Genomic DNA, 23,274 nt, shown 5'->3' with positions numbered 1-23,274 from the left:
GCTTCCTGTGGAAAAAGTGGAGGCAATACACTTCCAGAAAGTCTGCATAGAAGTCAAAAACTGATTGTTACAGCTGGGATTGGTCCCTTAAGAGGGAACAGGCCCCACCCACCTGTGGTCAGTTAAGTGCCTCCTAATGCGGGGGCATGCATCATATAAAATCAGAGTTATTCAGAAGAGAAAGAGGAAACAGACACTGCCAGCATGGTGCAGAAAATAAGTAATCCTGGGATCAGCAAAGGAGTCTGCCTCTGGGGACAGCCTGGGAAGGGGTGGCTGGATCTGCCATTTATTAATTTTGCTGGGGACTGTACTTAATACTGTCTGAGGAAAAAGAGCCCAGGAAGAGCAGATTTAAAGAGGCTCTGTGGATTATAGGTTTGGCTTGGGACTGTTCTTAAAGTGGTCTTAGAAAGAGGAGGCTGCAGAGGGCAAAAGTCCCAAGGGCCAAATTATTCTGGCTGGGCAGTTGGGGAATCTGTTGGGGGACTGGAAATTTACAATTGTGCCAATAAACAAGCCCAGCCAGGGTGTAATAACAGCAAGAGATTTGCGAAGCTCCTGCTCAGAGATTTGAGAAGGGGGAAACTGAAGCCAACCACAAACGGGTGCTACAGAGCATCTGCCTCTGAGATATTTAAAGTGGTGACCAGATCAGCAATACAATGAATGTACTACCAAATATCCAGTAGGATGACACTACAGTACAAGTTTGACGTACACAGGTGCAATTCCCACTGAAGTCAGAGGAAGTTGCCTAAGCTAGCCTTACACCTGTAACTTTCAGAGATTTTTCAGCCATCAACAGTTTGATTATTTACAGTGAAATCCCTCATATTAAACACAATAATCTTTGGAAAACAGCCATAACACATGGAGCCAACCAAATCTGTGTCACCAGTAAATGATCATTTCCAAAAAGTAATACTTCACCATTAGCCATTGAAATATCAACTGACGTGTTCTCCTTAGAGAAAAACAAAACAAAGGAAGACTATCTACAAAAAAATCCCCCAAAATGGAAGAATGTGTTCCAAACTTAAATACTGCTGAAGAAATAGGCTATGATTAAGAAATGCTATTTTCAAAATAACTTTTTTGGGGAAAGTAGTCCCAGGAGGTACATCTGCAGCACAAAGCACTAACGGCTGCATAAACAAGAAGAGATGCAAAACTATATCCAATTACAATTTGTATGTATGATACAGTTTTATAGCTCCTTTAATTAAGGATCGCCCAGCACCATCACAAACTCAGGTACAGCTATTAAGTGATTTGCCCAAGGCCAAACTAATTGATAAAACTGTACACTGAACCCAGGCAATTCTGACTCCAAGTTCAAGTTCCCTGCTCCAAAAAGGAGACAACACGGCCTTCTCCAAGGTCACAGTTATCTGCAAAAGTTAAAGGTGTCCCGTCTCCCCTCCCTCCCCCCCGCTTCTTGAAATTTTTTTGATCTAAAGCCAGAGTTTGGCTCTATTACAACAATTAGGTGAATTAGGGACGTTTTATGTCTACTTCTAAAACATTTGGCACTGACCACCATCAGACACTCGAGGCCCGGCCAATGAATGGGGCTAAGACTGGGCTATTCCAATGCATCTCTTGGAAGCTACAAACTAATTTCTGTGGCCTAGCCACCACGAGTGACAAAGTGCCACATGAGGTGGGCATGGCTTACACATGTATCCTCCTAGACTACTATAGTAAAAAAATCAAACAATTCAAAAGCTCAAGGGATGTCTGGTTATTTTCAATTCACCTACAATATTTGGAAACAAATTTGCCAAACTTTCACAAGGGCATTAAAAAACAACCAAAAACTGATTTTGGGGGGGGGGGGGGGAGGGAGGGAATGGTAGAGGGGGGGAGACAAGAAAAACATTTCTACTCTGCTCAAAGTGCCAAAAAGTAAAATAATGAACGTTCCCCAAATCTAGAACTAGTTAGAGGAAAATTCATGTCATGTCCAAATGCTGTATTTTCCTTTCTAACTACAGGTTATTATTCTAAGCAATTCCAGCCTCACTTTCACAGGAGTGAGCAGAACTATGCTGGGGAAAAAAGAAACTATCCTATAAAACATACTATCCTGTCCAATAAGTATTGAGGATTGAGCTGGGAACACTCACTTAGATCTTAGAGATTAAAAATATTCAAATTTTGAAAGAAACCAACAATTACCTATAGCAAGTTATAAATTTACATGAAAGCTGGAAGAGCGTGTCCTGGTTCTTGACTCCAAGTCAATTTTCCCCATAAAACAGGAAACTATTTTTAAAATCCCATATGACAAGAATAAGAGTGGAAAAATTATCCACAAGACTGGAGTAAATTTTTTTCAAGTATCAGTGCAGCATGTATCATGTTTGGCATAAACAAGAGCCCACTGATAAAGTAAGATCTGAGCTGGAAAAGTTTGTAAATGGTGACTATTCTTGCCATTCTGTCAGTCAAGAGGAATTATCAATCAAACTAGTAATTGCAGTGCAATCATAATGAGAAAACTAATTTACCCCAGCAACATACAAAAATCATTGAAACATACACACAGAGGAATTATTTAAAGCAAAGATGATTCAACCATACCAGTATCTAGAGACGTATATGTGGCACCACATTAAAATCAGTTGGATTCAGGTTTATAAATTTTAGTGATCATTTGGCTTTATGGTGGGGGATTTAAAGGATCCAATTTTCCAAAGCCATTTCCATTTGATGATTGTGTGTTTGCCCTTCATTTATGATCAGTAGGAATTCAAGAACAAGTTGAAAATAAAATGTTTGTTATTTTCAAATGTAGGAAAGAATTTCACATTTAAATACATCTCAGTTGTGGGTAAAAATGTTACAGCTTATGGGTTACTAAACAGACAAGTATAAGCTCCGTAACTTGCTTCGGCATTAATGTGCATAATAGAATTTGCTCTGTTCTTACAAGGTTGAGATTTTGTTTTTATGCACATCTGATCTGGAAGATCACTGTTTTATTCTGGATGTAGTAGTGCTTGTTTGTCTTCATCGTTCTAGCCTAAGTTGCCCAAAACTATTCTTACAACAAGCATCCACTATTTTCCTTTAACTCCTTCAGCTAATATTTACCTGAGAAAAATCCCTTTTCTGCCTCTACCTCTGCATGTTAGCTAAGCTAGCTGAATTGTCTGGGAGAAGGGCATATTGAAAGTAATATGTTTAAAGTTAACAGAATTGACACCAGCACATACAATGCACCACTGGCACCAGGAATTCCAAGAGCAGGATTAAGGAAGCTTAGCAGAATTCTCTTTTGAGGCTGCTGTCTACATATGTTGGCATCTACTACCAGCAACATAGATGGGCGAAGATTGTCTTTTCTGTGGAGACATCAAAGGACTTTTGGTGATGTTCCAGGATCCACATGGTAAACAGGAAGACTAGTATCAAATACCAACCAAAATGGTATACCAGAAGAATATCCTTTTTCTGGAGGAGCAGTAATAATATTTGTTCCTCACATTTAAGTAATTTTGCAATACTTAAAAGCAAAACTAGAAACTTTAGAATCAGCAGTCTGACATCAGCCTGCCTTTGTCAGGCAAAGACTCTTTCATATGTAATGAGAACAGCAAAATGCTAGTTAGGCTGCCAGTCTCAAGTTTGAGGTTATTTTTAGTTATGCTGTTTCCTGTTCTAGCGTTTCTTCTAACACTTTAGTTCCAGAAGTATCATCATCATTAGAATAATTTCCTGAATCTCGAGTGCTCTGTTTAGAGTGTTTGTAGTCTTTAAAATCAGTTTGATCTATTTCCTCTATAACAATATTCTCAATTATACAACAATTTTCTGTTGGCTCCTCTGAAGTTGACAGATATGGACTGTTGAAAGGTTGTCCACCAAGGCACTGCAGATAGGAAAAATGGAAGGAGAGAGGAAAAACAAAATTATTAGTTATAAGCTTAAATTTGGTTTTGGTTAATGCAGCTGCTTTACAATCTTGTTCCCATTATATTCTATAGTACAATGATGTCTCTACTTATAGTATGGCACCTTTTTTTAAGGAGTTAATAACTTAGCTATAAAGGTTGCTTTGGTATGTAAATACAGACAAGTAGTACCAAATGTCTCTAGTTATGTCTCTAAACTAGTGTAAATGGTGGATTCTTGGTAACTTGAAGTCTTTAAATCATGATTTGAGGACTTCAGTAACTCAGCCAGAGGTTATGGGTCTATTACAGGAGTGGGTGGGTGAGGTTCTGTGGCCTGCAATGTGCAGGTCGGACTAGATGATCATGGTGGCTCCTTCTGGCCTTACAGTCTATCAGTCTGTAGTGGGGTGGTCACCCCGCTCCTGCCGTGAAGGGCTTAAAACAGCCCTGGGAGCAGACTGAGGCAGGGAAGGAAAAGCGGGGAAAGCTGCCTCAGCTGGGGGCCATGCCCCAATCAGGCCATGGCTGGCTTAATGAGGGCCCGGCTGACCCTTATAAGAGGGCTGGCGCCAGAAGCCAGAGACAGACTCTCTCTAGCTTTGAGAGGGAGGAACCTGAGAGAAGGTACCTGGAGTGGAGCAGGGCTGGGGGAATAGGGTGACCAGACGTGCCGATATTTAGGTGTTTGTCCCGCGTCCCTACCGATCTTTGGTCGGGACGCAATTTGTCCCGATATTTCACTCCACCAGTAGCATTCAGCTTTTTTTTTGGCTCTGCCGGCGGGCAACCCACCCCCCGTGTCCCGATATTTTCTTCCTCTCATCTGGTCACCCTATGGGGGAAGGCCAAGGGCGCTGGGGAGCTCCGGCCTGGAAACCCCGCAGGCTGCGGCCTAGTGGAAGGCCAATTAGGTACTGGGGTTGTAGGGGGCAGCCCATAGGTAGGCAGAGGCAGCAGGTCCAAACTCCCCTTGCCTATGATAAGTTAGGGTTACCATCCGTTTGTATTTCCCTGAACATGTCTGGCTTTTGCGTCTCTAAATAGCCATCTGGGAGGAATTGGGAACAAGGTTAAAATGTCCAGGGTTTTTTTCTCCCTTGCCTCCCTCCCTCCCTTCCATGCAGAGTGCGGCTGCTGATTGGGTGGCTGGGCCGATTGAGCCGCTCCCATTGGCCTCAAGCAGCCAGAGCCCTCCCCTGCTCCCCCCCTCCCTGTTTGCAGCCCTGTGTAACACACAAAATGACCCGCCGGGCAGCGTGTTTTGCCTACACGTGGAGCCAGAATGGTAAGGGGAGTCAGGGGGGCAGTCAGGGAGCAGGGGAGTGTTGGATGGGTCCCTGGCCTCCACCTGCCACCCCCCCCCCCGTGCGTTCCTCCCCCCCCATGGACCCCCCTCTCCCTGCCTGCCTCTCCCTTGCCTGCTTGTACTGCCAGAGCCAGCAGCAACTGCTGTCTGCTGCCCCCGGGTCCTAGCGTTCCCCATCCACTAATGGAAGACAGGCTGCCCTTACCCTGCCCTTCCACCCTAGCCCTGAGCCTCTCCAACGCCCCAAACCCCTCAGCCCCAGCCCTCATCCCTCCGCACCCTAATCCTCTGCCCCAGCCCTGAGCCTCCTCCTGCATCATGAACCCCTCATCCCCAGTCAGAGCCCTCATCCCCCCCACACCCTAATCCTCTGCTCCATCCAGGAGCCCCCTCCTGCATCATGAACCCCTCATCCTCAGACCCACAGCCCTCACCCCTGCATCCCCTCCTATCCCCAAACTCCCTCCCAAACCCCCTCTCCCCTTCCCACACACCCCCTCCTGCCCTCAAACTCCCTCCCAAAGCCTGCACCTCCTCCCTTTGCACTGCCTCCCACCCCCAAACTCCATCCCAGAGCCTGCACCCCTCACACCCTCCTGCACACCCTGCCCCTACTCCTGCCCCCCTCCTGCACCCTAATCCCCAGCCCAGGACCTGCACCCCAGACCTCCTCCCCCCACCCAACCCCCCCTCCTTAGGCAGGTGGGGGGAGGTTCTGGGCACCACCAAAATTTCTACAACCCTGCCACCCATGCGAGTGGATAAGGGTCGGGGCAGTCAGGGGACAGATAGGGTCCTGGGGGGGGGGCAGTTAGGGTGGGGGGTTCTCAGCAGGGGGCAGTCAGGGGATAAGAAGCAGGGGGGTTCTGAAGGGGGCAGTCAGGGGGTGGGAAGTGGGAGGGAGTGGATGGGGGCTGGGCGGGGCTCCCCCCCCCAGTGTCCTCTTTTTTGATTGTGGAAATATGGTAACCCTATGATAAGTGGCTTTTACACTGCAGTCTGCCCCAGTGAGCGGGGGCTAGATGCTGACAGATAGTAGCCCATGACTGAGGCAAGGTGGGGATAGAGGGTTGGGGGTTCCCCTGGGTGGGGAAACCCTGAGACTGTGGGGGTATTGCCAGGTGCAGCACCCCAAAGACAAGGGGCACCGGGTCCTGGGAGGGACACGGGGGGCCAGCGGCAGCAGGACATCGGCCTGCAGAGGGCTCTCCGGAGGCTGGAAACACTAATTCCCTGAGACGACCAGCAGGAGCACTGCAAGGGTGAGTCGTGCATCATCACACAGTCTATATGGCCATAACTAATTTCTCATTTTTTTACTGTGCTAATAAGTACATTATTAACCACTTACACAATGTGCTCAGCAAAATACAAAAGATTATACAGACTCTAGCCCTTTGGAGCAGGAAGCTACTACACCAATATCACAAGTACACACTTTGAGACCCATATTTCAAAAAGAGGAACATGCCTAACATGCCACAGAGGTACCAACCACTCTAGTTGAGAGAGTTCTGAGACCAGCAGGAGAGGAGAGAGAGAGAGAGAGAGAAGAGATCTTAACTTTACTCTATATGCTGTCTAGACCATCTAGACAAGGCCTGTGTAGAAACAGTTCAGCCCCTAAAGTTTCCAGCACAGGAAATGAACAATTTGGGAAAGGCCTAAACTCCTTAGTTCTAGCGAGATAACAATAAAACTATGTCTGAATGCTAATCTACACTCACCCTTACGAGCATGAGATCCAGGAAAGATAACCAGTATATTGATTAACATGAAAATCTGAAATTACTTTAGGATAAACTTGGGGTGAGGTCTAGGTACATCCTTGTCCTTATGAAAAACAGTAGAAAGAAGGCCTACCATCAAAACATACAGTCTATCTAGAAGAATTATGGAATTGCAATTCCTATTATAAAGTTGCTTTTATGGAGAGAGGTTAATACCAAGTTTAGATCCCATTAGGAACTGGATTTCCTACTGGCAGATACAAGTTCAATAAACCCTGCAAAACCTTCTAACAGTCATATGAAAAAAAGATATTTATCATTAATAGGGAAATGAAAAATTGCTACTGCTGCCAAATGGACTAAGTGAGGAAACAGATTAACCCATAGATTTTAAGTGTAGTAAATATTCTAAAATATATTGAATAGGACTGGTTACAGGATCAATATCCTAGTCAGTCAGCCATAAAATACATTTCTCCATTTAGAATCGTAACATTTTTCTAGTCTACTTTTCTAGAATTGATTAATACATGTTGCACACCTACAGAACAAGGGTTCTTAAAATCTGTTTTAAGTCCTATCATCCATGCCACTAGATATAGTGATTTTGGATCTGGATAAAAGACTCCCTCTACCGGGAAAGCAGGTCCATCATTACTGGCACATGTTTGTATTTCCCTCTGCAGGAGTAGGAGGTTCATGTACTATTGCTGTCTTGGCCACGCTAGTGCGACTGGTATCATTTTGGCCGAGTCTTGTCTTAACTTTTTCACTACCTTCAGCACTTATCTCTAGGGAACAGATAAAACAATTGCCAGAGCACATCACAGCTTTAACACACTACCTCAAGAAGTTAACTTATCCTATATTTGCAAGGAACTGACAGTTAAACTACTTAGTTGAGTAAACAGGTGAAAATGGAACTAAAATGAATAAAGGAGCTAAAGACAGAAAACAGAGCTGTCTACAACAGCTACAAAAATTAAGCTCCTCATCCATCCACCACAGTACAATTAGGAGTGTTGGGGGCAGAAGAGAAGGGAACATGAGTTGGAGACTCAGAGGAACTCATGGGAAAGGAGCACTCCCCATGAACTTTCTTCATTCTCATCTACTCCACTTATTCTTTATCCATCAGCTACTAGAGGATGTAATGTCCCATAAAAAGTAGGTTTTTTTTTTAAAGCAAAACCTGAAGCTTGGAAGAAAAAAACATTTGCACAAAGGCATTCCTTTATTTAAAACTAAAATTTGATACGGGCTTTTCCCCTTCTTTGGGTCAGCCTGACAAGGTAGAACTCCTAAAATGTTATTTTGTAATGGCTTTCAATAGACTGTCCTCTTTTTTCTATACAAATTGAAATATCTGCTTATCACAGATTTAGAGAAATCAGTAATAATCACAAGATATCAGACTAATTCACATACTTTATCATTAAACTCTTGGTATCTAATCCTGGCAAGCCTCCCTGACACTATTCTTTAGAACAAGGAATCAGATATATTATGTGATGACATTCTAGTGTTCTTTGAGCCTTGAATAGTTACATTCTTGGAAAGATAGTCAAAACCTTACCTCTATGTTTGAAGGAGGTTTGCATGATGGAAAGAATGCATATCTGATCCGTCTAGATATATAATATATACCAAAAATCAAAAGTGATGCAACAAAGAAAAAGGCAATCATGGCGATTACAAAGGTTTTCAAAATAGTCAGAGGTGAAGTTTTATCTAAAAAATAAAGAAATAATAATTAATTTATCTAGGTATTCATGAAGTGTCCCATCACCAAGATCTCTATATTTAAAGATCATATACAATGTAAAGGCTACACCACAAAACTTCACATTTACAGTGTTTCTTGAAAGCATTACATGAACATGAATAAATCTTCACACCATCCCAATAGCTTAGAGCATTCTACTGAAACAAAGCAAAAGGTTTTCAGCACCAAATTTAGGTACCTAGAAACTGTCATTTTGGATCACAGCCAAGGTCCATCTAGTCCAATTCCCTGTCTGACAGTGGCCAGTACAGATGCTCCAGAGTAAAATGTAAGAACCACGCAGTAGGCAGATGTGGGACAATCTGCCTCTCACATAGGTGTCTTCCTGATTAATAGTTGAGATTGCCCTAAACTTTGAAGCATGAAGTTTAATATCTCTTCCAAAATTTATCATTAACAACTCTGGATATTCTTGATATCCAATCCCTTTTGGAAACTTGTTAAATTCTTGGCTTCAGTGACTTCCTGTGGCAACAAACTCCACAATAATTTAATTTAAGCATTAATGGGTCAAACATTTTAAGAAATTCACCTACTGAAGAAATACAAACACTTTAAAAAATTAAGTGTAAGCTCATATGGAAAGGGGTAGCATAGTGTCACAGCTCTAGGTATCCCCAGCAGCTTGTCACAGAACCATATTCTGCTGCCTTTAATCAAGATATTGTTTTCTCTATTTAAGGCTTCATCTTGTCAGGTGCCTCAATCAGCAAAGCACTGCAGTGTGTGCTTGACTTTAAGCAGGTATGTAAACCATTGAAATAATCACGGCCAGAATTCTCAGCACCTTGCAGGACCAAGTGGATTTTCCACTGGCATCAAGTAGATTTGTGGAATAAGATATTAAGTGTTTTAACATGAGTAAGGGTGGCAGAATCCAGCTCTTAATTCCAAAGAATTGTAAGCATCAGAGAATAAGCTTTCTTTTGAGGAACCTGGGATTTACTACAAGTGTTTCACCCATTCTACTCTGGAATATGCCCATTTTCTTTTCTCCCTTTCATTAGCTGTCGCATTCTGAATATACTTTCAAAAGCTACAGACAATGCAGCCAGTACTTTCCACTTCCAGATAAGTGATGTAAAAACAAAATCCTACAGTCTGATGTATGGGGCATTATGTGCAAGATCAATGAAACAATTTCTCTTTATAGAGTGTTGGTAAGGCATGGCTTGGATCCTAACTACAGATGTAGGCTCCTTACTGCGGAGAAAAAAATAATAAAAAAAATCCCAAGAACAGTAAAATGGATATGAAGAATAAAAGGTCTGTCATATAAAGATAAAAGGAATTAAATAGATTACTTAGGGAAAAAAAGACCACATTTGGGGATTATAAGTGCCAATATGTAATAAGTAATGTTTATATGGGTGATAGTTTTAAGCCAACAACTCCATGTTACTCTAAGACAATTTAAATATTTGAAAACATTTCTAGCCATAAGGTCAGTTAGAAATTCCACAAACATCATCCCTTGGTGTTCACATAGGACAAAAATAATCCCCTGTGCCAGCCATCTGTACATGGATGGGATTTCACTCAGTGATGAGCTATACATTTTGCCCCCTTCTTACCAGTACAGGATCTTTTAATCCAACCTATTCCCAGAGAGGGTTTAAGACACAATACAATAAACTTGAAAGTATCAAAGTATAATTCACACTTTTCTAACAATTCTGATTTGCATTTACTTTTATTTTCATGGACCATCCCATGTAACTAGTGTAAATTAAATCATGCTGATTTTTGATGTCACAATTCACAATAGTTACTTCAAATTTTACAGTATATGGAGAAATGTGTCTTTCCAGAGGAAATTGCATATTTTAGGTTAAGTCATTTTATTGTAGCCTAAATTATAAAAATTTCTGAACTGAGTTTCAATATATCCCAAACATATATTTAAACTTTTCATACCATTAAGCGTTTTAATACATGCCACATCACTAAAATGACCATCTTTTTTATATGCTGGTGAAAATGCTTGTACTTTCAAACAGTACAAAACCAAGGGTGTCAAGTCAGAGATTGTGAATAACAACTGTTCTTCTTCTTTGATTTTCTCCTGAAAGAAAAATAAGAAATGCAAGTTAAAAAAACAGTACGTGATTGATTCAACTGTATTAAAATTGTAGATAATGCAATACTGAAAAAAAAATATTTTTGTATAATTTTAATTATACTTCACTCTTTCAAATCAAAAGTTTCAATTTCAAAACTACATTTAGAAAGTATTAGTTCGCAAACTAACTGACCATTTTCACTATTTTGAAAAGGTGCTTCCAATAGTACACTTCAAAGTTTGAGCTGTACATACAGCAAACTTTCTGGTATGTTTAAGTGTTCTGATATCTTTTCATATGTGAATTCTTATTATAGTCTTGTAAAACAAAGTTAAAGAATTTATTACACAAGTTTAAAAATGGAAAAATCACATCAAAATGTCAACTAAAAATGTGTGAATTCATAAATGCAGAGAAATTCAGTCTAACCTTAGCTCTGAATTAACTAGATATGCCATACAAACTTCAGTGCTGAGAATTTAAAAAGAGAATATTTTTAGATCAACAGGGATATAATTCAATTAGTATTATGCCATCTTTTTTGTTCCTCCTTGGAGTAACTGATATAAGAATTACTGTTTTTTGAACTGAGTGGCCATAAAGCTGCCAATAACTTTCTGAAGTAATTTTTTTCTCTAAAAGCCTGATCCTGCACCAGCGAAGTCAATGGGAGCTTTATCAATGACTTCAATTTGCACAGGGTCAGGTCCTAAATAAACTTATTCCAGAGAGCCATGCAGTCAACTACTCAAAAATGATCTATCAGCAGCCATACATGCAAGATTCCTAAAATGTACGGAGGCAATATCATGAAGGATAGCTGCCATCAACCAATATTACCATCTTTGCCTACTTTATGATGTATACATCCCAGCAAGATTTTACATTTTATGTGAGCTCTGCAACAAGAAAATCATAACAAGGCTCTTTGTGAAATTAAACTTTTTAAGGGGGAAGGTCTTAGTGTAACATTAAAATCATGTTACTTATTATTACACCTTTTTAATTAAAGAAGTTTGAAAAAGTTTTTTTACCTCAGTATCTGAAGAATTTTTCCAGTACAGAACGCGGTAAGATAAGTCATAAAATTCACTCATGGACTTATTTTCAGACTCTCCTGGAGGAGTGAGATGGATACGAAGCGAATCCGTACTAGAGCTTACTGTTACGCTTGGAGGGCCAATTTCATCTTAAAACATTTCACACACACATACAAAAAAAAAGTTAAAAATCTGTTAGCTAAAAACGTGTAAATAAAAAAATGTTACAGCTCTGATTAAACCCTTAACAGCAAAGGTTTTCAGATTTATGGCTAGAAATCTGGCTTTTACTAGTACCTTTACAAAAACAATAGGGGGAGACGGGAAAGCAGGCAAAATGATGTAAACGTTTAACTCTAATGTTTTAGCATTAATATTGTATTTGTTGTTTTTGAGCTTTCAGTCACACTGTGAATACTTCGAAGTTGTGATATATATCAGTCAAAATAGCGCTACTGAAATTTTAAAACATGCATTGCAATATCTACTTGATAGTTTAATTTAATAGGGAGAGCTAATGAAAACACGTTTTTATCCTGCTAGTATAAATAAAAATAAGTGTCACCAGATGGCACTGTTAGTCTTAGTTATTTTTTCCTTAGGCCTTGGCTACACTTGCAGCTGTACAGCGCTGTGAGGTAAACCTGTCTTCGTACAGCTGAGTAGGGAAAAGCGCTGCAGTCTGTCCACATTGCCAGCTGCCAGCGCAGTGGTGTGGCCACAGTTGTAACACTTGCAGCTGTGTTGGGAGCGGTGCATTACGGGCAGCTATCCCAGCATTCATGTGGCTGCAACGTGCTTTTCAAAACGGGGGGTGGGGGGTGGGATGAATTGTGACGGAGTGTGGGGGGAGAGAGAGTGCTTTTTGGAGCATGTCAGCTCTCTATTTTGCAAGTTCCGAACTCCCGGCCCCCTGCTCATTCGTTTACTCACTCAAAGCAAGCTGCAAATTTTTTGCTTTTCTCTGCAGTATGAGCTTTGAAACCAGCACTTCCGCATTCCTGCAGCTGGTCACAACAATGGAGAGGATTAGCCACTTGACAAGGTGATTAGTACAGCACTGCAAGTGTTTACACTCACACCTGTGAGTCCTAGCCACTTCGCTGCAGCTGTTATTCCTCTCGGAGATGTGGAGTACCTGCAGCGGTGTACCCAGGGAGATGCAGCGCTGCAAGTGCCCTGCCAGTGTGGACAGGGAGTGAGTTACAGCGCTGGGGGAAGCTTTACAGCGCTGTAACTTGCAAGTGTAGTCAAGGCCTTAGTGTGCAAACATTATCCATTCTTCGAAGAATTGCTGTATTATTGTTAATTTTTGAGGTAAAGTATGTATTCTGTTGGGGGAGCTGTTGCAAACAGCAGGAGAGTTTGAACTCTGTCTTATTTCCTCTGTCTGAAGTCAATTCTTGGGGCAGAGCTTCTTCCTGAGAACCAGACACTGATCTATAGACTGCAATTTCTGAAAGGGGATTACATGCATGCTATTTGTGATCAACTGTGTTCAAAAGATTGGTGTATATAGCATAAAACAAACAAGTTGAACTAATATATCCAGACTCCATACCACCAATTTCTTCTCCAATGGGAAGCCCACATGCAAGGCCTTCACATCTACCACCCAGCAACAATTACAAGGACTATGACAGTCTTTGTGCTTCTTAAACTGATCAACTGGATTAGGAAGCAGTTCCTCTTTTACCCCCAGAGGTATAAGGCAGGCAAGAAGCATTATTGATTTTCAGCCTTCAGTAAAAGGGTAAGAAAAGCCAAATCTTATAAGGCAGTGGTCTCCAACCTTTTTATGCCCAAGATCACTTTTTGAATCTAAGGGCAACCCAGGATCTACCCTGCCCCTCCCACAAGGCCCCACCCCTTCCCCAAAGCCCTGCCCCACTTACTCCACCCTCCCCTCCATTTCTTGCTCTCCCCCATCCTCACTTTCACTGGACTGGGGGTTGGGGTCCAGGAGGGGGTACAGGGTGCAGAAAGGGGTATGGGGTGCTGGCTCCAGGAGGGGGCTCATGGATGGGGGTTGGGGTGCAGGAGAGGGTTCGGGGTGCAGAAAGGGATATGGGGTGCTGGCCCCAGGAGGGGACTCAGGGATGGGGGTTGGGGTGTGGCCTCCTGCCGGGCAGCACTTCCCTCCAGCGGCTCCCGGTTGGTGGTAGCTGTCTACCCTGGTCTCACACCATTCCCGCAATGCACCCCTGCAGCCCCTGGAGGGGGGATGTGGCTCTGCGTGCTGCCCCTCTGTAAGCACCGCCCCCACAGCTCTTCCAGCCAATGGGAGCTGCAGGGGAGCTGCTTGCAGGCAGCAGCAGCGCGCGGAAGGAGACCCCTGCCTCCCCACTCCTGGGACCACAGGTCTGCACTGGCGGCTTCTGGGAGCAGGTTGGGGCCGGAGTAGGCAGGGAGTCTGCCTTAGCAGCAACCACACTGTACCACCGGAGATCACGATCAACCGGTTGGTGACCACTGTTATAAGGTAATGTTTTCTCAGCCTTTTCAGGTTGAAACTCCTTAACTCGAAGTAAAAAACACTTTTATAGTAAATGTAAAGATGTTGAAAAAGATTAACAATGATAAAACTGATAAGCCTATATAATTTGTGCATTGAAAGGTTGACAAAATAGAGGACACTGAAAAGTAAGGTGTGCAAGGAGTGCCAGAGCAAGATTTTCTTTATTTTAGATCAGCGGTTTTCAAACTGTGGGTTGGGACCCCAAAGTGGATCGCGACCCCATTTTAATGGGGTCACCAAAGCCAAAGCCCGAGTCCAACCACCTGGGGCTGAAGCCCTGGGACTTTGGGCCCCCACATCTAGAGCAATGGGGCTTGGGCTTTGGCCCCACCCCCCCGAGGCAGTGGGGTTTGGGTAGACTCAGGCTTCAAGTCCCCACTCCTGGGGTCATGTAGTAATTTTTGTTGTCAGAAGGGGGTGGCGGTTCAATGAAGTTTGAGAACCTGTTTTAGATTGTAGTAAAGTTTTCAGTGCCTTGCAACCCTCTCCCCAGTCGTCTTTTATAACTTCCCTGGGAGTTGCAAGCCACTAGTTAGAAATAAAAATTTTATTAAATCTAATGTTAAAAAAATTATATAATACATAAGTTGAGAAAAAAGTGTCTGTACATCTGGGTATAGTGCTTAGATTATTCAAAAATACAAAACTTGTTTTTACAGTCATAAGATACATATAGTACATAATCAGCAATAACCCAAATTTAGGTGAATGCATTTAAGAATACAGTTTAGATATTTAGCCTCCATGCATTCGGGTACATTACTCATGAAAAACGTTATACAGAGAGTTGGTGGTAGAAAACAAATTATATCAATGAGTGAAGATTGTCCCTCAATAATTGAGAATTTAGGATAGGTTGTCCATTTAGAGAGAAACAGTCCACCAGGAAAGTATTTGAGTTACTTTCCCAACTGCGCCTACTTTAGAGCATGAACTAGCATACATAGGAGGACCAGATCTGTAAAGAATCTCTTCTCCCACATTTATAGCACTCCACAATTGACTGGTTTTCTAGTTTTCCCCGTCTCTGACACATCAGGAACTCGCCCTGCATCCAAGGCAAATGCCAGATTAGAGGGACTCCTGCTACGATCTGGTATGCTAAGATTTACATAAAATGATTAATATAATATAGTTCATGAACGAGGAAAGTTAAAGTATGCAAAAAGTGCAGAAGATGCTGTGCATCTCAATTTTAGTTAGTAATTTGCTATTTCAAGCCAGGAGTGAAATCCCAGCTCCACTGAAATCAATGGAAAAAACTCCCACTGGCTTCAGTGTTGCCAGTTTTTCACCCAGTGTTTCTACAGGGGAACTATACAAATAAGATATTAAAGATGAAAATGAATATACTGAATGCAGATACTAATGATGTATAAACCAACTGAGAAATGAAGAATGGTGAAGAAAATATATCCACTTACTTACTGCACAAGGATCATCCACTTTTATTTCATTAGACCAACGTGATTTATTATATCCATTCATAGCCTGTACTCGGAGAAAGTAAATTCCTCTAATGGAGATGTCAGATGAGATGTCACATTGTGTAGTAGTGATGTTTTCACATCCAGAAACAGTGATCCATTTATCTGAATAGTCTTCAGAAAGTCTCTTTAAATATCCACTAGAATAAATGACATTTTGTGGTCAATATGAACTCCCTAGTCTAATCAAACTGACAATATTTTCCATTTAATTTACAGTTGAATGAATATGTCCATTTCTGTTCCCTGTTTCTAGGCAAACATGTGTAATGAATGTGTAAATTTATGTCAAAGACTTCTTCAAAGTCCAAAGCTGTATCATGCAGTTCTCTGTCAACTATTTTGCTGACATGCTCAAAGCATTCCATCAGAACTCAATCTTTTCATGGAATGTTCATTCTTAATTATAATGAAGAGTGGGGAAAACATATTAAATGCAACATTTTCAATAAAAAACTGCACAGATCAGGACATTTAAATTTAGATGAGGACAGCACCATTTGTGCACTCACTGCACATGTAGTAAGTTACACATTTGCAGCCTAACCATTAATAGTGTTTGAAAATCCCAGAGTATGCATAGTGTGGGTATGTTAAAATTTCTTTGAGGACTTAAACATGAGAAAGTCAGAAAATGCAAATGTTAAAGTTCTCAACTTCAAGTCACCGATTTCCTCGGTGTTAAGACAGATTAGGAAATGTGAGTGTTCATCTTATAGGAATAGTATCTGGTACACATTTAGAAGCCTAGCCTGCAGGTGTTCAAAACTTCAGAGAGAAACTGGGTGCTGTGAACTTCTATGATCAAACATTGGTATTATTCTTGTAAGCACACCACATGGGTGACTGGGTGAAGTACCCATTATCTCAATGAGTACATCAAGATACTTTTCTGAATATCATACTTGAGTTTCTAGGAATACATAGCTTCAGAGGCCTAATCGAGAGCAATTTAGAATGGTCAAGTTTAAAGTCTACTTAAGCAGCAAAGCTTTAAAAACTATTTAACTTACCTGAGATATTGTACTGTAAAGCTCACGTTTTGATCATATTGATTATCCCAGGATAGAAGAAACTTCATGTTCAAAGCATGAACTTCCACATTCACTGGATAAGGTAGCACGTTCCACGCTAAAATGTAAAGAAAACAAAACTCACCATCATTGTCATCCAGAAGTCATGTATGCTTATTTTTCCCCACAGTAAGAAAATCTGTATAATATATTTTAAATAACTGTTTGAATAGAACTTTAAAATATTCTTTGATTTGCCATCATAGCAGTGGGTGCACACAGCTGATTAAGTCATAGGGGTATGGAGCTCTCAGAGGGTTCTGTAGGAAAGCATCAGTTTTTAAATCAACAGAATATTAGACAGCCCAAAAATGTTAGAATATGGAAATATGCTGAGAAGTCAGTGTCAGTGAGAATCTGGCTGGAATAATGTACATGAATACAAATTTACAAATTACAAATTCTGGAAGATCTGCAAATAAAGAGCACTATGATGCAACTGATGATGATCCCATCATAGCATGATCTCAAATCTTGGGGATTTTACATTTCTCAAATCTGGGGGATTTTTACACAGTGCAAAACTTAGCTAGACAAAAGTAAAGAATCTGGAACAACAGACAATTCACTTTAAGCAAAACGTAAATTGAAACTGAGCAATAAATATATTCTTATTATATGGTAATATAGAAGTTTTGGATTCCAATTCCTTGGTTGCCGTCTGTGACGACCAATAGCAATAACATACTTTAAACAAAAAGAAGAACAGGAGTACTTGTGGCACCTTAGAGACTAACAAATTTATTAGAGCATAAGCTTTCGTGGACTACAGACCACTTCTTCGGATGCATACTCCTGTTCTTCTTTTTGCGGATACAGACTAACACAGCTGCTACTCTGAAACCATACTTTAAACATAAAATCATGAATTCCATTGTCAATTATTGGACCAGAGTAAGAAACCCCATACCAAACCAATAAAAGACAGCATAGCTAGTGGACTTTTTCTAAAGATGTCACAAATTAAGCAGGATAGAACTTGGTCTGTACTTGGATGGGATACCAGCAAGGAAAATCTTGGTGCTACATGAAACTGTTAGTGACGAACTCCTCCCTCCCCAGGGACAGTACTCAAACAATATTCAACAGCGGTATTATGAGGTGGGGCACTCTGGTGGAGGTACATAAAACCACGTCCAGACCCTTGTGGTCATTAAAGTTCTCATGGCACTTTTTTGAATGATGCTATTTATTGGTTTTAAAGAAGTCTACTATATGTCAAAACAGTAATGCTGATAATTTAACCAAAGTTTACAAGCTGAAAAACATAAGCCATATACAGTTGAACATTACCAGGGCACTTTCTGCAAGAAGAGGGATGTTAACCCTATTAAAATTCCAAATTAGATAACTGCATTAGAAATGTTTCTTGTGAAGACAGCTCACTAAAAATTATTATTTCCTAGTCTCTTCTCTCTTACCAGAATGAAAGCAGCATATCTCAATATATGTTAATTTTATTTGTTCAGTAAGCCCTAACTCGGATCTATCACGTTTCCTGCAAGTTTCACTGAACTAGGGCATTGGCACTAAGAGGATAATTCTTTTTTTAAACTCATACTTGTTTCTGCTGTGAGGTAGCAGATTTAGTTACTGTTCTACTCCTGCCTTAACTGTTTGTTTTTGTAATCCATGAAAAAAAAAAATCATTTATTTGGATTTCATCAGTTACTTGGAAACTTTTAAAATAAAGCAGCTCCAGCTTCTGAAAAAAAGGAGGAAACCTTCCCTGGGGAAAGTTATCCCATAACTGTCTCCAAAAGGATTTCTTCTACCTCTCCTAAATCATCTGCGACCGATCACATTCTGACCGGATTCTGGACCAGTTGGGCCACTTGTCTAATTCAGTACTAAAATTCCTATGTTCCTACATACACAGTATGAAGAGTGTAAAATCTTTCCAATGTCTATTTTAAAAAAAATAAGTCACTTGGACAGAGGATAAATGCACTTTGCAAGACAATTGAGCTGCTAGCAAGTACATTCTACATCACTTTTTTGGGCTTCAGAACAAAAAAAGTCAGAGTTTGCACAAAATCAGCATGTTAACTTGGCAAAATCATGCATTTCATAGAATCATAGAATATCAGGGTTGGAAGGGACCTCAGGAGGTCATCTAGTCCAACCCCCTGCTCAATGCAGGACCAATCCCCAGATGGCCTCCTCAAGGATTGAACTCACAATCCTGGGTTTAGCAGGCCAATGCTATTCCCCCCTCATATTATGGAGACATACCTATCTCACGGAACTGGAAGGGACCCCAAAGGATCATAGAGTCCAGCCCCCGGCCTTCACTAGCAGGACCAAGTACTGATTTTTGCCCCAGATCCCTAAGTAGCCCCCTCAAGGATTGAGCTCACAACTGTGGGTTTAGCAGGCCAATGCTCAAACCACTGAGCTATCCCTCCCCCCCAAAAAGAACAAGGAATCGAACTTGTCTCTTTTAAGTCTTAGGTGTGCACCCAAGCCACTGGAACATCCTTCCTCCCAGTGAACAACTAAACTGATTCAGTTTTTCCATGTATGCACAACAATATCTTACAGGAATTGAACAAAGTTTTATCCTAAACCAAACTCACAAATACAGGAATATTTGTTTTTGCATCTAGGAGCATAATAGAACCACGATAATCTAAATGTAATGGTGCTCACTGATTATGTTTGGGTAACTGAAAATTCCTTTCACTATCAAAAACCTCAGTAGATGCTGAAAGGGATTAAGCTGTCCATAACAGGCAGTTTGGATAACTGATGTTCAGATTATCGAGGTTACACAGAAATTAGCTGAAATGTTGGTAATTTTGTACAGTTCTACTACTTTGGAGCAATGGATTTTGAAACCTGTCAAGCTAGTTGTAGGATTTGATTACTAGAGAGTTTAAAGGATTTTTATTTCTTACCTTTATCTGTAGTTTTAATGCAGTACACTGGACTGAAGGAACCTACTTTTCTTTCAGAAATTATGCGTGCTTGAACCTTCAGACAGTAAGTAGTCTTTGGTGCAAGATCATAAATTGTGTCTCTGCGATTAATAGTTTTGCTTTTTGGCTGAAATACATAAAGAAACAGTTGTAAACAACATATTGAGGTAATTGTTCTTTCCCAAACAGCCTCAACTTGTGATAAAAAGTGTTACTGTCCTGAAGAATCACTTGACGTCACCTGAACATATGGATACATTTAGACATTAGGGATAAGGTAATATTTCATTTATACTATATTACTGGCATGCCAATGTAATTTTGCACATGTTTAATTTGTGAGAATTGTGAATCAGCTTAAACTACAATATACTCAAAACTCACCTGAAACTTACAAGGAGTACAGAATGGAAAGAAAAAAGCTTTAAATGTCTGAACAAAATAAACTGACTCCATGTTTTTGTAATGCCTTCTGCAATTTTGAAGTGAATTTAAATAGTTCCCTATTTGATAATAGTTTGCTATAGAAAGGAATCCCAGCAATAGATTTATATTTTTCTTATGCTGCAGTATTTTTTGCATGTCAAATGATACACAACAATTTCTCTCTAGTCTTAATGTTCTGAAAGGTAATTTCTTATCTGATAATTGAGATTTTCCCAACTTTCCTACACCAGTCAGACAAATGTGTAAATCCTTTCCCTGCCACAAAGCAGGAAGATAGAAGAGAAAAATAAAAATGAGGAAAAGGTAAGCCTGTACTGTTCAGTGAAATAATGGTAACAAATGACCTTTCATACACCCAATTCACATACCTCTCTTCTAAAGATAAGAAATGGGATTTTCCTTTCAGAAGTGGTAAGATCTTGCATTCTTTCACCCTGAGTCTTATGGCATGCTAGCTATAGAAGATCTGTGCTCCAGTTTTCCAATGTGTAAAATAAGGATAATGATACTTATTCTCCTTTGCAAAGTCCTTTAAGCTCTACTGAGAAAGGCTTTGTTTACACTGGAACCTGAACAACAACTTTTGTTGTTCATAGGTGTGAAACTCCCCCTCCCCCCCCCCCCCAAAAAAAACCAAACCAAACCACAAGTTTTGCTGACAAAAAGCACCAGTGTGCACAGCTACTGCCACTCGTTGGGGGTAGAAATTTTTTGTCAGCAGGAGAGCTCTCCCCTGCCAACAAACAGCAGCTACACTGTTCACCTTTTAGTGGCATGGCTGTAGTGGCACAGCTGTGTCGCTAAAAGGTGCATAGTGTAGACACAGCTGAAGAGTGTGTGCAGATTTGGTCACCGCATCTCAAAAAAGATGTATTAGAATTGGAAAAGATACAGAGAATGGCAACAAAAATGAATAGGGGTATGGAACAGTTTCCATAGGAGGAGAGATTAAAAAGATTAGGACTTTTCAAGCTTGGAAAAGTGAAGTCAAAGGGGGGATATGACAGAGGTCTATAAAAATCTTGACTGGTGTGGAGATAGTGTATAACATTTCCTTATTCACCCCTTCACATAACACAAGAATTAGGGGTCACCCAATGAAATTAATAGGCAGCAGGTTTAAAACAAACAAAAAGAAATACTTCTTCACGCAATGCTCAGTCAACCTATGAAACACGTAGCCAGTGGATGTCATGAAGGCCAAAACTGTAACAGGATTCAAAAAAGAACTATAAATTCATGGAGGATAGGCCCATCAATGGCTATTAGCCAGGACGGTCAGGGATAGAACATCATACTCTGAGTGTCCTAGCCTTTGTCTGCCAGAAGCTGGGAATGGGCGGCAGGGGATGGATCACTCAATGAGTGTCTGTTCTGTTCGTTCCCTCTGAAGCACCTGGCATTGGCCGTTGTTGGAAGACAGGACACTGAGCTAGAGGGACCACTGGTCTGACCCAGTATGGCCGTTATGTTCTTAAGCAACTAAGCATGGCCCAGCTTAATGACATTAGCAACTGAACCAAAACTTTGAGCAAAAGATGTAATACAGCCTAGCAAATCAATGCACTTTATTTTTAACAGTGAATGTACCAAGCTACAGACAGAAATTAGGATATATTAGATGTATAAAATACTAAAAAGCAGAATTTAATTCTAGGAAGTGACTCAGCAACTGAAGTAAATCAAACAATATTTTAACCTTAATTTAGAAAGTCAACTCCTATCGTACCTCTGCATTTGATGAGTTTTCCCAGAACATTGCATTGTAGGTAAAACGTTTATCATTTCTCCACATTTTTCTGTTCTGATTTTCTTCTGGAGGGGAAATGTTGATTTTCACCACTCCATCTATGGATTCTAACTGCACTCCTGGAGGACCAATTTTAGCTGCAAAAATTAAACATTATCATGAAGCACAACAACTTTGTTGAAAAACCAAAAGTTACATGTTTGAACAAGTAAACTACAAGGAACTGCCTAATTTTCAGTTCTTCAGGTAGAATCTAACAGTAGCTTAACTGAATAAACTCCAAGTGTTATCTGGGACCGAAGACCGTTAATGTAATACTTACTGGCTGTAACAATATTACGGTAACTTCCTGATTCTGAAATGAAGAGTCATAAATTTGTGGAATAAGGTTACAAGAAAGACTTACTTTAAAAAAGCCCATTCCCCAAGAACCAACCCAATATTAATGGAAGGATTCAGCTGTATATAGGTTATCATTCGTGGTAAATTAAAGGTAGACTGTAAGACTGCTGGAATGCTAGCTTCTCAAATATATTTGCCAACATCAGCACAGGGGCAATGACACTTATGGTACTTTGGGGGAGAGCTGATTCTCTATCTGGACCATCCTGCCTCTTCCCTAATGCTAGGAATGAAATTCATTGGGGTGGGTACAGCATAGAGATGGCCACCATAGAAAACCATTACCTGCAAACATAAAGGGCCCTACATCACACCACTTTACTACTGGAGTGCTGCACAGCTCAAAAGTTGGGAAGACTAACTGACACACATGTACGGTGGGCTCATCGGTCATAAATTTTTCATGACCATCACTCAAAGCTGCTTATTACATTAGATATGTTATAGTAATGTTAAGCTTATAACTAAGCATGCAAGTCAGAATAGTCAGAGCTAAGGGTCTCAAAATAATCTTAACTTACATACTTCACAGGTATTTTGATTATTAATTAGATTAAATGTAAATATTTCATTACATATTTGATAAGAAAAACAACATGGTCCAAGCAATACAAGTCTATTCATTGCATATTTCATACAGTGCTATAATGTAGTAAAGGTTGGGAAATTAGACATTATGGGTGAGATTTTCAAAAGGTACAAATGGGATTTAGCCATCCTTATGGAAGGGGTTTGTACTGTTTTAGTCAAGTTATTTAAAACAGCATAACTTGTGTTTGGACAAGATCTCAGGAAAGTTACTATATAAATACTATTACTAAAAGCATAAAAAGGCAGTTGCTCTAT

General features: G+C 40.5%; 1 protein-coding gene across 1 annotated transcript in view; it reads right to left on the bottom strand.

Moving 5' to 3' along the window:
* Positions 1-2,769: 2,769 nt before the first annotated feature.
* IFNAR1 (interferon alpha and beta receptor subunit 1) overlaps positions 2,770-23,274 on the bottom strand; it is a 36,006-nt gene continuing 15,501 nt past the window's right edge. Inside the window, exons 4-11 of the mRNA XM_005283927.5 lie at positions 22,006-22,163; positions 19,809-19,956; positions 16,849-16,966; positions 15,773-15,975; positions 11,825-11,979; positions 10,645-10,792; positions 8,518-8,672; positions 2,770-3,880 (exon numbers count right to left, since the gene is read on the bottom strand). Of these exons, the coding sequence (XP_005283984.2) occupies positions 3,653-3,880; positions 8,518-8,672; positions 10,645-10,792; positions 11,825-11,979; positions 15,773-15,975; positions 16,849-16,966; positions 19,809-19,956; positions 22,006-22,163 (1,313 nt within the window). The 3' untranslated portion in view covers positions 2,770-3,652. The remainder of the gene's footprint in view (positions 3,881-8,517; positions 8,673-10,644; positions 10,793-11,824; positions 11,980-15,772; positions 15,976-16,848; positions 16,967-19,808; positions 19,957-22,005; positions 22,164-23,274) is intronic.

The sequence above is a fragment of the Chrysemys picta genome, chromosome 1 (genome assembly GCF_011386835.1).
Source record: "Chrysemys picta bellii isolate R12L10 chromosome 1, ASM1138683v2, whole genome shotgun sequence".
Classification (NCBI taxonomy): Eukaryota; Metazoa; Chordata; order Testudines; family Emydidae; genus Chrysemys; species Chrysemys picta.
The sequence above is the reverse complement of the archived record's forward strand: the minus strand, read 5'-3'. Positions and strand labels throughout refer to the sequence as shown.